At 48.0% G+C, this 17,441-nt stretch overlaps 1 protein-coding gene across 1 annotated transcript; it reads left to right on the top strand.

Annotated features, from left to right (window-relative positions):
- The first annotated feature begins 4,459 nt into the window (after positions 1-4,459).
- On the top strand, positions 4,460-6,229 carry LOC125506344 (transcription factor BHLH3-like). The gene is made up of 4 exons (XM_048671183.1): positions 4,460-5,171; positions 5,311-5,487; positions 5,564-5,734; positions 5,861-6,229. Exons 1-4 carry the CDS (start codon positions 4,548-4,550, stop codon positions 5,945-5,947), a joined length of 1,059 nt encoding a protein of 352 aa, XP_048527140.1. The 5' UTR covers positions 4,460-4,547; the 3' UTR covers positions 5,948-6,229.
- Positions 6,230-17,441: the final 11,212 nt, after the last annotated feature.

The raw sequence follows: 17,441 nt of genomic DNA, 5'->3' as shown, positions 1-17,441 counted from the left end.
ATCATGGAAAATAGACTCGGGGGCCATAGGTTTCACTGGAGGCTTCTCTCATGATAGCAAATAATACCGTGGTGAAAAAATTACTGCCGAGCAATTGATAGAAAAACGCAAAGTTATGACGATATCTAAGGCAATGATCATAAATATAGGCATCACATCCGTGTCAAGTAGACCGAAACGATTCTGCATCTACTACTATTACTCCACACATCGACCGACTCATGCCTGCATCTAGAGTATTAAGTTCATGAAGAACAGATTAATGCATTAAGTAAGATGACATGATGTAGAGGAATTAACTCAAGCAATATGACCAAAATCCCATCTTTTTATCCTCAATAGCAACAATACAATACGTGACTTGCTGCCCTTACTGTCACTGGGAAAGAACACCGCGAGATTGTACCCAAGCTAAGCACTTCTCCCATTGCAAGAAAAACCAATCTAGTTGGCCAAACCATATCGATAATTCGAAGAGAATTACAAAGATATTAAATCATGCATATAAGAATTCAGAGAAGATTCAAATAATATTCATAGATAAGCTGATCATAAATCGACAATTTATCGGATCTCAACAAACACACCACAAAAGAATATTAGATCGGATAGATCTCCAAGAACATCAAGGAGAACATGGTATTGAAAATCAAAGAGAGAGAAGAAGCCATCTAATTAACTACTAGCTATGCACCCGTATGTCTAAGATAAACAACTCACGCTTCATCGGAAGGACAATAGAGTTGATGTAGAAGCCCTCCGTGATCGAATCCCCCTCCGGCAGGGTGCCGAAAAAGGTCCCTAGATGGGATCTCATGGGTACAGAAGGTTGCGGCGGTGGAAAAGTATTTTTGTGGACTCTTCTGGAGGTTTGGGAGTATATGTGAATATACAGGACGAAGAATTGGGTCAGGGGGTGTTGGAGTAGGCCACAAGGCAAGGGGACGCCCCCCTAGGGCGATCCCCTATGGCTTGTCGTCTACTCCAAGCTCTTTTGACTTGGAGTCCAAGTCTAACAGGTGTCTTCTGGTCCAAGAAAAATCATCGAGAAAGTTTAATTCCGTTTGGTATTCCTTTCCTGCTAAACTCAAAAACAAAGAAAAAAAATAGAAACTGGCACTGGGCTCTAGATTAATAGGTTAGTCCCAAAAGGAATATAAAATAGCATATTAGTGCATATAAAACATCCAAAACTGATAATATAATAGCATGGAACAATTAAAAATTATAGATACGTTGGAGACGTATCAATCATGCCCACCACATCTATCCTATAGCTCATCTGGATTAAAGATTAGCTAACCCCCCCCCCCCCCCCCCCCCCCTCCCCTAAAATCTCCCAGATAGCGAGACCCACGACGTGTCCAGGAGGAAAGGTTGGAAGGTGCATGAGGCCGTCGAGGGAAATGCTTAGATCTTCAAGATCAACCCAGCCACCATGGTGTCCGCCGAGCACATCAATCAATTCTTCACTCTATGGATGATTATTAATGATTTCCACCTTGACGACCACATTGAGGATGACATCGTGTGGAAGCTTGCGAAGAGTGGGCACTACTATGCGGCCTCAGCTTATCGAGCGGAATTCTTGAGAAGAGTCATGTCACCTCTAGACTCCATGGTTTGGAAGGCTTGGGCATTGTCGGAAGTCAATTTTTGTTGCTTGGTTGGTCATCTAAAATAGGATATGGACGACGGATAGATTGCCCAAGTGAGGTTGGTCAAATTATGGTCTTTACCCTCTTTGCAAAAGTGTCCAAGAGACGGGAGCACACTTGCTTTTCAACTGCCAAAGAGTGGCTCCACCTTGACAGCATTGATATATACCTCTTCTTGGTACTTGGACAACTTTGTGGAGCACTGGTGGTCAATGCGGGTGGGAACGGGCGTCCCAAATTCAAAAGCAATGACCTCCCTCACAATGCTCATCAGTTGGACAATTTGAAATGAACGCAATGCTAGAGTCTTCGGGCACAAGAATTGTAACAAACTCTATTCTCTTTTTTTTTTGCCTCCGTTTCGGAAAAAAAAACCCGATCTAATCCACCATATTCCACCGATCTATTCGTCGCCGAGCACGAGCAGCATGCACTGTTGCACATGATTATATGTTTATAACCAGTAGTAGTTGATTGAGCTCGTACGCGCACCAGTTGCTCGGCAGTGCATCGATGACCACGTCGGCAGCTAGGCCGCTGCCGACCGAGACAGTTCCGACAGCTCGAAAACGAAGCGGATCACACAGCCAAGACGCCGGCCGCGCACGCCACGCGTCCACATCACCAGCAAAGCTGCTGGGCCGCACATATATACTCCCGATCCCATCGTAGCTTGCCCGCCGTGGACGGACATCCCCCGCTAAACAGTTTAGTAGGAGTGGTAGAAGAAACGAGATCGATCGACGACCAGCTATAGCAAGCCCGTATGCACAACGCGGATAAGCAAGGCCTCTACACCAAATTCCTTCCGTGACTCGGCCCCGTTGGCTCCTTGCTACAGGCGACGCTCTAAAATCGGCGTCGTCGGTGGGGCGAGAGCGCGTGCCGCCGCGGTCACCGCGCGCCGCTGTTTTCCAGGGCGGAACCAGCCGCGGATCCAGCACGCCGCGCGCAGCTGACACGGTGACACCTCCTCCAATCTGTCCCGGCGCCCGTGAGCCCGAGGTCGCGCATACTCGGCCAGCTTGCGCCGTGCGGTCCCTGTGCCGTGTTCCTCTGTGTGAGGCTGTGAGCTGCCGCTACCCGTGGCGTAGCGGGAGATTCATGAGACCCGGGTCTTGGATCATGCGCGTACGCAAAGCGTCTCCGTTTGGATATTTGCTGTAGTTACTCAAAAAAAGGATATTTGCTGTAGTGCAGCCGCCGGTACTTGCGCACTTGCATTAAATGGTTTGCGCAAGGGACCGACCCGCCATGGCGATATGGATCATCAAGTGCACGGAGGAACGAATAATAATGCATGCGTGCGTGCAGGCCCGATCGACCGCTCAATCGACAAGCTAGCTATTCTGGTCCGTAGTGCGTGCGCGCTGTTTTTGTTTGTCTCCTCCATTCACGAGTCACGATCGATCCGAAAGCTCATCAAGATGATCCAGGACTAGTTAAGTACCCCCTAAATCTCCGAGACAACGAGACCCACACGATCCAGTTCATCTTTCAGGACTCATCACTCACGCAACCGGGCAGCATGATTAACCGATCCATCGAGCTAATATTCGCGCCGGCCGGTTGCGTCGCCAGTGCAGCGATCACCACGGCGGCAGGCCACGCGGCTAGCAACGCTAGCTAGCTGCTCGCGCAGCTCCAATCAACGGCGAAAACGCCGGCGGCGCACGCGACGTGTCCACAACACATCGATCCTGTCCTAGCTAGTAGCTCTCTCACGGTGGTCCAGCTGGCAAAAACGGCAAAGGAAGCTCTGCCTTTTTCTTTCATTATTAAAAATAAACAAGAACAAGTTTCGTTATTAAACAAGAACAAGATCGCTGATTGGGGCAGTACGTGCGCATTGGCAAGATAATAAAACACCCTTTATCGAAAAAAACGTGCACATTGGCACGGCCTAATTTATTGCAAGTAGTCAGCTGGCGTATTATCTTGTTCTTCTGATTTATCGAATCATGGCGGGCGCGCGGATGGGTTTTTATCTGGTTTCGAATTTTTCGGCAAGCGAGGCTCTTTCTATGATTAAATATAAACCAAGAGGGTTTTCTATGAAAGAACATGCCAGGTCAGCCCCTGACTGGCGGGCCTTGCTGGTCAGTTACTCCGTCATTACGTGTTTATACGCCGTTTAGTCCGTTTTGGAACGGCTTGCCTAGACTTGGTACTAACTCGTGAAAATTACCAAAAGTGGTATCAATCCGCACGTACTGCTTCAATTGTGATACCTCCGTCCAATTAACTTACCCAATTCCTTTCGCTCGGTGATTGGGTGCGAGGCAGGCCAAGGTCTCGATCCCGCCGTCGACAGGCCGAAACCAACATGACGATTATTGAAAAGGCTTCAGAGTTTCTTTTATAAGAAAAAGTGAACGAGAGTTAGTCTTTGGGTTGGTCTCATTTTTTTATATAATTGAAAAGCCGTATACATGCAACCAAAGGTCCCAAAGAGTTAAAATAACGGCGAGATTCCATTCCATTCTCAGGGTAGCTTTGGCCATTTTCTGCCTGACCAACCCGGTGCAGCCAGCCAGGCGTGACCACACCAAAGATCAGTGACTAGCCAGTTGATGCCAAGGAATGATTGTCGCTTGGGTTTGTCACACCGCATTGAACTCCGAGGTTGCTTCCTTCCGTGATCCCCCTCCTGCCCCAGCCCTACACTGCCACTGGACTCTAGCTAGCTGCAAGTTGGCCGTGTCGTGTGGACCTGTTACAGTGCTACTGCTACTGCTAGCTAGCTACTGCCCGTGTTGCTTGCTGGGAGTGGGAGTATAAGCGTCAGGAGTTTACGCAACTTAGCTGGGAGAGAAATTAAGGGAAGCAAGCATATTCTAGAGCTGTGCTATAGTACACCTTACTACACAAGTCTAGAGCTCGGGCGGCATGGATCAGCTTGACGAGCAGTCCTTCCTCGACGAGCTCATGTCGCTGCCCCGGGAGGAGGCGCCGGCGCCGGCTCCGGCTCCGTGGCCGGCGTACCAGGGCAGCGGCATGATGACGACGAGCGACCTCCTCTTCTACGGCGGCGAGGGCGCGGAGGCGAGCAGCGGCACGGACATAGCCGGACCGTTTCTTCAACAGCCCATGGCGCCACCGCAGGCCGCGCCTCCGCACCGGCCGCACGAGGAGTTCAACTTCGACTGCCTCAGCGAAGTGTGCAACCCTTACAGGAGCAGCGCCGGCGTCGTCCCTGGGCCTGGGGTCGTCCACGGTGTCGGCCAGTCGCTGGCTCAGTATCCCCTCCACGACGCCATGGCCGAGAACGGCACGAGTGGCAGCAAGCTGCATCACGGCGGTGGCGGGTCGTCGTCGTCCCCGCCGTTTGTGCTCGCAGGTGTCGCCGGGGAGGGCTCGGAGATGACCAGGGGCGTCTTCTCCGGCGCCCACCCTAGAAGCAAGCTCAACGGCGGCACTACGTCCAAGAACCTCATGGCGGAAAGGCGACGCCGGAAGCGTCTCAATGACCGCCTCTCCATGCTCCGCTCCATCGTGCCCAAGATTACCAAGGTGTGTGTGGCAAATCGCAACTCGCATTTGTCCTGTCTCCTGTGACCTAATTAGTTAATTTCTATCGAGTATCAGTTATCAATGTGACTTGTGGACCATAGTTAACATGTTTAGATCGAATGAATCGATCAATCTGTAGATGGATAGGACCTCGATCCTCGGGGACACCATAGACTACGTGAATGAGCTAACCGAGCGGATCAAAACCCTTGAGGAGGAGATCGGCTCCACGCCGGAGGAGCTGAACCTGCTGAACACCAGGAAGAATTTCTCCGGCGTTAGCAGCGAGGAGATGCCGATGAGGAATTCCACCAAGGTACACACTTCTCTCAGGCAGCTGATCAAATTACAGGATCCAGACATAAATTCTGAACTGATTGTTATCCACACAGTTTGTCATCGAGAAGCAGGTCGACGGCGAAACGAGGATCGACATCTGCTGCGCCACAAGCCCCGGCGTGCTGATCTCGACGGTGAGTGCGCTGGACGTGCTGGGGCTGGAGATCGAGCAGTGCGTTGTAAGCTGCTTCGGCGACTTGGTCATGAAGGCATCCTGCTCACAAGTAAGGAATTATCGTGTGTCTTTTTTTGGAGGAGCAAAATTTTCCATCAATTTCTTGGCCGAGTGTACATGTTTTCTGCACTATTATAATTCAATCATCGATGCATGGTGTCTGTGGTGTATATAGGAGGAAGGGAGGAGCCGAGTGACAAGCACTGACGAGATCAAGCGGGCATTGTTCACGAGTGCAGGCTATGGAGGAAGGTGTCTGTAGATCGAGCTCGTCAATTTATCAAGCATGCAGAAGAAGCTGTTTGTAATTGTAATTTTGTAATCGTCTTTGTGTTCTATGTTTGCATATCTTTGCTTGATTTGTTTTGAAAAATATCTGCATGAATTAATGTAGTATAGTGTTTATGTTAAATGTTTTGAATAGTAGTACTATCCAAAGTTCAACTGTTTGTAACCAGATTGTAATAGTTGGGTGTGTGTCCGTGAGTGTAATGCATGCATGTATGTATCAATGTATGGAATGGAGTATTGGGATTTGGCCGACCTGAAAAGATACCAATCTGTTGTTGTATTTGGTTGGGCACTGTTACAGCTTTTTGTTTCCGTGTATGTTTTAGCTGTTTCCTGACAACAATTGTTCATCAAGTTTTGTCCTGGGCTATACGAACACAGTGGTCAAGGATTGGGTACACATATGCATGGGCACATATGAACAAGCCCTGACGAGCACCTCTCGTACTGTACACACAGTGGTCCGTTGATTCCTTCCATGTTTGGAGAATTGTGTCGCCGTGCTGTGTGCATTTTACACCACTAGTCACATTCCGAATTGCACATATATTGGGTTGAAACCGTTATTTTATTGTCTTATCCAAAGCGATACAAACTGGAGACAAACATCCACGAGGACGCAACACTAGCCCATTTGTCTCGGTTCCTGGGTCGGTACTAAAGCCCACTATCTTTAGCTACCTAATAGAGAGAAGTGTCCTTTCTTATCTTCATGCTTGATCGACGCTACGTACTATAGATACTAGTACGCGGGTACGTGCACATCACGTGAAATGTTCAATTCATGGATACAAATTTTCCATAAGAAGAAAATCAAACACATGGCTCTTGGAAATTCTAACGAATCAACCGTTGTGTTTTGTTTGTACGTAAAGCTATTATGGTAGTTATCACTTATCACTCCTACAGTGGGTGGTTTTGGTGCAAACATAATAAAAATTTGTTAATGACGCATACAGTAAATAGGAATTATTTTATAATTACATTTGTTCTTGGAGGAATAGTATTTTATAGTTGCAAAACTTAGAAGAAAATGCACATGCCAAAAAATTATCAGTCTCAGATATTTGTACCGTGTTATACTCTAATCACAAGGTGACTTAGCTAATGTATAACAAATCTGTTATAATATTCTCTAAGAAACGCAATATTCTGGGGTACAAAGTTTGGACACATATAATCCAATCCTGTGATGCATTGTGCACACGTGAAAAGCAATAACTGGCCACACTTGCACCATCCCCTACTAATCGTGTGTAGCCACAGAAAATCCTATGATGCCAAGAAAGAGAAAATCGGAGATGGGAGCACAGGACATTGGAGTGGCTGCCAACTTCTACTGCACGTACAGAAAATGTCGAAGCATCCAACAATAAACAATTCCGCAGTGTTGAGATTTCTCTAGAGTGAAGTGTGTTTGTGCAGTGAGCACTGTAGGTGCGAATCCTTTCACTTTGGACCATAGGATTGACATCATCAACAGCCAAAATTGCTTCTTAGGCTTAGGATTCAAAATTCAAAAACTCGTACACTATATAGATAGTATAGATAGAGAGGACTCAACACGCTAGCTAGTAAGCAAATGAAGGAAATCATTAAGTACACAACATCGTCATGAACATATACAGAGAGAAGTCATCGACCTCTCCTTCTCCGAGAGATTGGTCGAACAACAAGTTTTCGTATATCTATCCGACGCTACTGGCTACATATATACAATATAAGATCTCTTACAATTCCCGAACATCTAATGTCAAATTCCACATGGTATTCTCCGGCTTTATTTGTGACGTGGCCAAGAAATAATCCCGCCAATTCCTCTTGAATTGCTCGTATGCGATCTTGTGGTAGGAGTTCATTCCGCATCTGCCACATCTAATTTAAAGAAGGGGGTCAATACATATAAATGAATGAAACTCAACACAAATGATGGTAATAAAATAAAATTGTGAATATTATTGCTTACGCACTTCAAATTGTTTTTTAGATTAGCCCCACTTATTCTCGGCCGTCGCGTTGTAGATGAACTCATAAACGTAGTATCCACAGTAATCATTCCCGGGTTCCTGCCACAAGCACTTTACGAGAAATAGAGGTCAATCAAACTGATAATGAAGCATTATAAATGTTATTGATGAAAGTAGCTAGAATCAATGGGAGATGCGCGGAACTAGCTAGTAGTACTTATTTTCGGGTATGTAAATCGCAACTCCCCCGGCAGTCCCCGAGCTTCTGCGGTGAACTTTTTCGAAACCCTGCCAGACAAAGAAAATAATTACTTGATATCAGGAAATGAACAAAGTTGCCGATATGATGCGATAATAATCGATTGAACTTACTTCTCGAGCATTTTAGTCATGGCCGCATAATCCTCGGGATCTTTTCGTCTCGAGTCTAAGACGGTTACTAGTCTCTGCTCAAGCTTAATCTCTAGGAGAATAAAGTGAAAGCTGCGCACGCATTCATAACTCATCAATTACATTACTATAACCTCGAGTAATAAGGGAAACCGAATATGCACAAGACAGTCACACTCACTTGAAGTTGTAAGGAAAGAGTGTTTTCTCTTTGTTTTGATTTTGAAGCAACGGTCGTAGCAAGTTGGCCTCGGTTTCTGTAGCATCATATTTAACCGTCCATTCATCTATGTGATTTGTGTTAATGAACCCAATATCATAGATTTGTGCTTTTCTGCATTCGCAATCTTCAATCTGCATAATATAGTGAGGATAATTATATATACATGCAATGATAGAGCAAAGCTATATATAGAGACTTAATTACAGAAGTACTATTTACAGACAGTAGCAAGTGACGATTATTTTATCGAGGGCCTTTTGATTAAAAAACTGGAAGAACTCCTCAAATGAAACAGACAACAGATCAATTGCAACGAGGTCGTGCTCCTCTTTAACTCTCACCGTCAAAGTATCCTTCCCAGACTTGCTGCAGGTTTTCATGTACCACTCATGAAATTTTCGCATCATCGTTGTTAGAGGAGGATGACCAGGTTTGATGAGAGGCTTCCCGTACCAGTATTTGAATTCGTCCACCTCCATTGTATCAAAATGTGCATCTCGGGCAGGTAATCTGCCGGATTGGTACCGGGCACCATCCTCGGAAGATTAGCGACGATATCGCTAGACACCTTGAGCGGGGGGCATGATTCGTTTGCTTGTTCGCCGAGCTAGGGAATTTTTTCCCACTTCTTTGTTCTGCTAACCTTCGATCACTACAAGTACTTCCCAACTGCTCCGCTACCATATATGTCCTTTCAATAATGCGCTCATAGTTGGTTTTCGACGAAGACGGTGGTGGTCGTTTCAGGGCATCGATAGTGCGCTGAACTTTCATGGAATCTATCTTCTGCTCCAGAGGTGGATGTTTCATAGCTCTTCGGGTTTCAAAGAAGTCCTTCACATAGGCTTGACAGATCTCCGCGTTTTCTTCCACGGTCCTCTCGCATGGTAATTTCTCTAGAGGCTTGAGAGATGGACCGAATCTGCATTTCCTCCCACCTCTGGTTGTTCTACTAGATGTCGGAGCAACCGGAGCGGCTGCAGCTGTCTTCTTTCATTGCTTACGAGGCGAAGAAGAAGGAGGCGGAGTGCTACGACACACCGGAGCAGCCGGAGCGGCGGCGGCTGTCTTCTGCCGTTGCTGACGAAGCGGAGAAGGAAGCGGGCTGCTCGGATGGGCCGGAGCAGGCGAAGAAGGAGGCGGAGTGCTGCCATGGGCCGGAGCAGCCGGAGAGGAGGTGGAGTGCCCTGGTCACTCGCCGAAGGAGGAGGAGGAGGCAGAGTGCCCTGACTCGTCGAAGGAGGAAGAGGAGGCGGAGGCATCTAGTTCGGAAGCTTGGTGTGCTCCTTCCGGCATAGACAAGGAGTCTTCAGAGCAAGACCCAGCCGAGTCTCCCCTTCACCGGTAGGGTGGTCAAGCTCGAGCTCCTCCAATCCCTCCGTTATTTCATCGGCCATCACAACAGCATAGCCTTCTGGAATCAGAAGGCAGTAAAAAGTTGCGCCGGGTTCAGGAGGTGCAACAGAGCCAATAGCCGCCTTGACTTTGAGATTTTGCCATTGCGTCATAAGGTGGCAATCTTGAGCCTCTGTGATAGAATCCACGGGGTAGCTAGGAGCCATGAAGTCAGGCTGCTGAAGGAGCTCGGTGGAAGCTACGCTGCTTCTGGGGTAGCTCCGGAAGGTCGCTGGCTGTGGACTGCTTGTTGCTCCAGCACTCGTACCCTTGCATTTAGCTTCTGCAGTTCGGTTTGCTCCACTTTCCTCCTCCTCTCTCGGGTTTTGTAACTGCCTGCGCCAGGAAACCCAACCTTCCACACAACGGAGCCTGTCGTGCCTCGTGTTCGTCCAGGGTGCTCGGGATTCCCGAGGGCCTGTGTGAGCTCGTCGTTTTCTCTGTTGGGAACGAATGTCCTTGCTGCATTGCGGCGATATACTTCCGAAGCTTCTTGACGGGTATTTCCAGTTGCTCGTCCGTCCAAACGCACTTCCCTGTTTCAGGGTCCAACGTTCCCCCAACACCGAAGAACCAAGTCCTTGAACGGTCTGCCAGTGGAATGTCTCTGGTTCGACCCCTTTAGCAGGCATGTCATTCTCAGCCTTGTCCCACAATGGCCGGGCTTTGAGGTCGCCACCTGACCCTGTGCGATGGTGATGCTCCTTCTTTGCAGCATTTATCTTGTTCGTCACTGACATCTTCTTACTCTTCTCCGATGTCTTGTAGGCCACAAATGCGGGACATTGATCTCTTATCTTCTCAAATCGGCCGGTGAATTCTAGAGTCTCCCCTTTGTCGACAAACGTTAATTTCAACTCATTCTTCCACCTCCTGAATAGATCTGCCATCTTCTTAAGAGCATGATCCTTGACCAATGGCTCTATAGCTGGCTTCTCCGGATCCTCCTATGGCGATAGGGTTAAATTTGCCTTTAGCGCGGTCCAAAGATCATCTTTCTTCCTATCGTTGACATAAGACACTTGACGGTCTTCGTTCTTAGGCTTATTCCATTTGTGGATGCTGATCGGGACCATGTCCCTAACAAGAATCCCGCACTGAGCAGAAAATGCTTCCTTGGTCCGGCTGGGTTCAATCGGTTGGCCATCGAGCGCGATTGCTGTGATCGTGAACCTTTCATCTTGGCGCAGCCTTTTCTTCGGGCATCGTCTCGTTACCGAAGTTTGGCTCGATCCGGAGGGCTAGAAAAGAAGAAACAAGAGAGTTAATAGGTGTACATACCAAAACAATTAATGCATCAATTAGCTAGTCAGCACAGGCTTAATTAATATATATACCTAGCCGGACTCCGTTCGATCACCAGAGCTGTCATCACGGTCCCCTTCATCCACCGGCATTCGGTCACCGGAGCCATCATGATCATGTCCTTCCTCCTCCATTGTTCGATAACCAGAGACTGCTTCATCCTCTCCTTCCATACCATCGGTGTCATTGAGATACGAGAAGACATCACCTCCATCGCGGATTATGTCCCCCAACAACTGTTCTGCTTCCAAGTCTATGTGCTCCATAGTTTATGCTAATATTACAACATGGCAATTAATATACAAACATGAAAGATGGATATATTAGTGGCAAACGTAGACCTAACTAGCTAATCACAACAAGGAATCATATTAGTGGCCTCGACGCTTCTACGGTTTGGGGTGGCCTCGACAACGCTTCTAGGTTTGGGGTGGCCCTCGACGATAACGCTCTTTTAACTTGGTAAATTTTGGTGGCCTCGGCAATGCTTCTAGGGTTTGGGGTGGCCTCGGCAACGCTTCTAGGGTTTGGGGTGGCCTAGACGACAACGCTCTTTTAACTTGATAAATTTGGGTGGCCTCGGCAATGCTCCTAGGGTTTGGGCCGGACCGCCTCTCTCATGAATGTCCAACATCCGGACCAACAAGGGATTTAACAAAATGGCACCATTCTGGATGTGCAGAAAATGGTCCATATTTTTCCTGATCTCATCTACCCTTCTATATGCCACGTTGTCTAGTGTCAAAGAATTCAAGAAAATCATGACTTCATCATTAGCCGGAAATGGCAGGCGCATAATGGTACGAAGCTCTTAAAAGTTGTTTTGGAACGGAGTTCCTGATAGAATAATTCACTTTTTGGTACAAAGTTCAGCAAGAGCCTTCCGAATATCACTATTTGGAAGGCCTTTGCTGAAATTCATATCAAAAGGCGAATTATTCTATCAGGAACTCCGTTCCAAAACAACTTTGAAGAGCTTCGTAGCATCATATGCCTGTTACCTCTGGAAAATGATGAAGCCATGGATTTCTCCAATACTTTGACAGACAACGTGACATATAGGGGGGTCGAGGGTCCAGATTTATCAACTTGTGCACATCCATAATGCAGGCATTCTTGATAAGTCTAGACCGTCGACCGTTGGACGACCCTCGACCCATCGACGACCCTCGAACCTCGACCCATCGGCGACCCTCGACCCTCTACCCTAGTTCACGACCCTCGAGTGCTCGGCGATCCACGACCCTCTACCCTAGTTCTCGAACCTGGATGTCATGTCCGACGACCCCCTCATGTCATGTCTGACGTCCGGACCGACTAGGGATTTAACAAAATGGCGCCATTCTGGATGTGCAGAAAATGGTTCCTATTTTTCCTGATCTGATCTACCCTTCTATATGTCATGTTTGTCTAGTGTCAAAGGATTCAAGAAAACCATGGCTTCATCATTAGGCGAAAGTAACAGGCGCATGATGGTATGAAGCTCTCCAAAGTTATTTTGGAACAGAGTCCCAGATAGGACAATTCACTTTTTGATACAAAGTTCAGCAAGAGCCTTCAGAATATTGTGATTTGGAAGGCCTTTGCTGAAATTCATACAAAAAGGTGAATTATCCTATCCGGGAGTCCGTTCTAAACTCACTTTGGAGAACTTCATACCATCATGCCCCGGTTACTTCTGACTAATGATGAAGACATGGATTTATTCAATACTTTGACACAAGGCAACCTCTCGACCCCTCGACGATCCTTGACCCTCGACCCCTCGAAGACCATCGACCCTCGAACCCTCGGCGTCCCTCGACCCCTCGGCGTTCCTCGACCCTCGACCCGTTGGCATTCCTTGACCCTCGACCCCTCGACGAGCCTCGACCCTCGAAACCTCGGCGACCCTCGACCCCTCGGTGACCCTCTACCCTCTACCCTAGTTCCCGACCCTCGACCGCTCGGTGATCCTCGACACCCTAATTCCCGATAAAAATTAAGAAGAGGAAGAATAAGAAAAAAAAGAGGAGAAGAAGAAAAAAAAGGAGAAGAAGAAGGAGTAGAGGAGAAGAAAAGAAATAGATTTAATCCTCTTTTTCCTCCTCCTTCTTCTTCTTCTTCTCCTCTTTTTTCTTCTTCTTCTTCTTCCTCTTCTTTTTTTCTCCTCTTCTTCCTCTCCTATTCTTCTCTTCTTCTTCTCCTTCTTTCTCTTCTTATTTTTCTCCTCTTCTTATCTTTTTTCTCCCCTTTTCCTCTCCTTATTTTTCTTCCCTTCTTCCTTCTTCCTTCTTCCTCTTTTCCATATATATAAAAGTTTAAAAATACATACATACAAAAAATACATACATACATAAGGCGTCGGCGTCGGGCCGGGCGGCGTCAGCGACGGCGCGGTGGAGCAGCCTGACGGCGTCGGCGACGGCGACGAGGAGCAGCACTGGGCGTCGGGCCGAGAAGAAGTGATCTGCTGAAACAGCCAAGTTGTTGCTATATATACACGAAGCATTGGTCCTGGTTCGTGGCACCAACCGGGACCAATGGCCTTGCACAGCGGCGTGGTGGGAGTTTAGTCCCACCTCGCTAGTTGAGAGACTGCCGCACCTGTTTATAAGGTGCGGTGCGCCTGAGCCTTTGAGCTCCTCTCCAAAGCAGGCTTACGGGCCTAACCACTCTGTATCTGCCTGTGGGCCTGCTGGGCCTTCTACGAGCCTGGATCCTGGCCCAACAGGCTGGTTGGGTTTCTAGTCGTATCCAGGCCGTGGTGGCCCAGTAGGCGGTATTTTTTTTAATTTTTCCAGTATTTTTGTTTTGTTTTTTGCATTATTTATTTTCTTTTGTTTTTTGCTTTATTATTTTTAATTCCTTTTGCTTTTAGGTCAGAAAAATTATAAACTTTCTGTTAGTGCCATTAGTTTTCAAATTTGAATAGTTTAAATATGAATTCTCTAAAATTTGTGTGAATCACTAGTTTGTGATTAACTTTACTATAAAAAGAGATTTTGGAGTGATTCTTTTTCCTGCTATTTAATATTATTGTGTTTTATCTGTTGGGGAACGCAGTATTTCAAAAAAAATTCCTATGATCACGCAAGATCTCTCTAGGGATGCATAGCTACGAGAGGGGAGAGTATGTCTACGTACCCTCATAGACCGAAAGCGGAAGCGTTAAGAAACATGGTTGATGTAGTCGAACGTCTTCGCGATCCAACCGATCAAGTACCGAACGCACGACACCTCCGCGATCTGCACACGTTCAGCTCGGTGACGTCCCTCGTACTCTTGATCTAGTTGAGGCCAAGGGAGAGTTTCATCAGCACGACAGCGTGTTGATGGTGATGATGTAGTTACTAGCGCAGCGCTTCACCTAAGCACTACGACGATATGACCGAGGTGTGTATCTGTAGAGGGGGGCACCGCACACGGCTAAAACAATTGTCAACTTGTGTGTCTATGGGGTGCCCCTGCCCCGTATATAGAGGGGAGGAGGGTGTTGGTGTAAAAACCGGCGGATCTCGGGTAGGGGGTCCTGAACTGTGCGTCTAAGGCGGATGGTAACAGGAGGCGGAGGACACAATGTTTACCCAGGTTCGGGCCCTCTCGATGGAGGTAATACCCTACTTCCTGTTTGATTGATCTTGATGATATGAGTATTACAAGAGTTGATCTACCACTAGGTCGTAGAGGCTAAACCCTAGAAGCTAGCCTATGATTACGATTGTTGTCCTACGGACTAAACCCTTCGGTTTATATAGACACTGGAGGGGACTAGGGTTACAAAGAGTCGGTTACAAGGGAGGAGATCTACATATCCGAATTGCCAAGCTTGCCTTCCGCGCCAAGGAGAGTCCCACCCGGACACGGGACGGAGTCTTCAATCTTGTATCTTCATAGTCCAACAGTCCGGCCAAAGATTATAGTCCGGCTGTCCGGGGACCCCCTAATCCAGGACTCCCTCAGTAGCCCCTGAACCAGGCTTCAATGATGATGAGTCCGGCGCGCAGATTGCGTTTGGCATTGCAAGGCGGGTTCTTCTCCAAATTTCAAATACCCGTCAAGTAGTGTTCGGCTTCCCATGAATGTTGCTCTCCTTGGCTTATGCGCCTAATAATGGCTATCCTCCACGTGTTGAGCGAATGCGAGAAGTCAGGGCATTTTTGCACTTGCCACCCTAACCATGTGAGTAAATCATCTATTTAAAGAGATGGGGACCGTCATATCCAAATCACACCATCCTCCCACAGCGAGTATCCATCGGAGCGCGCCTGGAAAAGTCCATCCCATCATGGTCGGCCATCGCAGCTCCTCCTCTCGCTCCCGTAGCCCTAAGACAAGCAATTGGAAGAAGTGTTCCGTCCCCCACAACCAATTAGTAGAGTTACAGACCAGGGGTTTCTCCCTCCAGCGTATATGGTCCCCATTCGAGCCGGACTTGCCACTTACAACAGCGGGGAGCAAGCGGAGAGCTTTCCCAAACCATCCATGGGGGAGCGGGTATGCCTTGTCCCTTACTTATTAAGAGGGCTTGGATTTCCAATGCATCCATTCCTCCGTGGGCTCCTGGAGTTCTACGGCCTCCAGCTGGATAACTTTACTCATGCCTCCATATTACACATCGCTGGCTATGTCGCCCTTCGCGAGCTGTTTTTGGGCTGTGAAGCTCATTTCGAGCTATGGAAGAGGTTATTCTGCCTCGTACCCCGTACACAAGAGGGGTCAATATATCAAGTGGGCGGAGCCGAAATATGGCGCAGTGCCGGGACCGGATACCTATCCAGTACTCCGAAGAATACATCCGAAGACTGGCCTTCAGAGTGGTTTTAATTGGAGGATGTCCCCCTTCCGAACCCTATTCGGATGGGCCTTCCTGAGTTCAATAACTCCCCTTTGAAGAAACACCGCAGCTGGCGCCCACAGAGCCCCCAGGAGGAAGATAACAGAGAGGTCCTTTACCTGACGGGCCGGATAAAAATGCTTGCCAAATCAGGATTGACAATAATCGAGGTTATGTCAATATGTATAGTGCGGGGGGTGCAGCCACTTCAATACTGGGGACAACCCATGTGGCACTTTAATGGAGAAGACGATGCCACCCGCTACGGTCGTAAGGGACCGGACTCCGTCACTGCTCTAGCGAAAATACTGTCCGATTTATATAAAGGAGAGGAAGAGGAGTTCATCCGCATTAAGCCACGGGATGGATTCTCCATGTACAACCCGACTTTCCCGCGTTCTTCGTCATAAGTATTTACCTGCTATTTCATAGCAGGAACTGCGAAAAGCTATGAGGGAGGTCTACAGCCCGTCTCCACAACCAGAGGACCCTGACCGGGCCCTTGACCCCGGACTCGAAGAAGATCTGGACACATTTGTGGAGCTCATCGACAGGACGTTCTATAAGTTAAGCTGCAACGGTGCCTTGGTGGCCATCATAGCCGATTATCCTGGACTGCTCCCTGCATCGCATGTAAGTAAAACCGGAGTACCAACTTCTCATAAGGATCCTTTTTTTCGCACTTCACCTACCGCACACATATGGTGTCTTACAGGGAAGGCCCTCGGGACGCCATGCCGAACCCATAGTGACTCACCAACAAGGGGCACCGAAGCCGGGTAGGCTTAAAAGGAAGGCGGTCAGGACTGAGACGTCGTCACAGAGGTTTGAAAAAGAACCCCGCTCCGTGGTTGTCGTCTTTTAAAATATAATAACATCCATGGTTCATGGCAGGAAAAACGCTCGCCGGACCATATCTGGAGAGCCTGCTGGCCAAGCCTCCACCAGCCGGGCTCCAGAGTCGGACTTAGAGGCAGACGCGAACGTGGGGCCAACACCGGATGTTCCTCCTACAGAGGATGTGGATAGGTTGTCCGCTACGAATTCCGAAGTGGAGAGTGCCATGAATCACAGGCGTCGCCGGGCCATACTCTGCGACGCTTGTTTCTCTCAAGAGGCATTCGATGCCTTCAACTCAGGAGACGCGTACATCCGAGCTGCTCAAAATGGTCTTGTCCGAGCCACGGACCAGTATGTAAAGGATATACAGGCAAGAAAATCTAATAATTATGTATATCAGTAGCCCCTGAGACTTGAAACAGTTTGCACAACTGATTTAAGGATCACTGATTGCGTAGGTTCTTACGGAGAAGAATACCCAGTTGTCTCAAGAGCTGGAGGAGTGCAAAGCCCAGCTACGGGCCGCAGT

This window comes from Triticum urartu, chromosome 5 (assembly GCF_003073215.2).
Source record: "Triticum urartu cultivar G1812 chromosome 5, Tu2.1, whole genome shotgun sequence".
NCBI classification, from domain to species: domain Eukaryota; kingdom Viridiplantae; phylum Streptophyta; class Magnoliopsida; order Poales; family Poaceae; genus Triticum; species Triticum urartu.
This window is presented reverse-complemented; position numbering and strand designations above follow the sequence as displayed.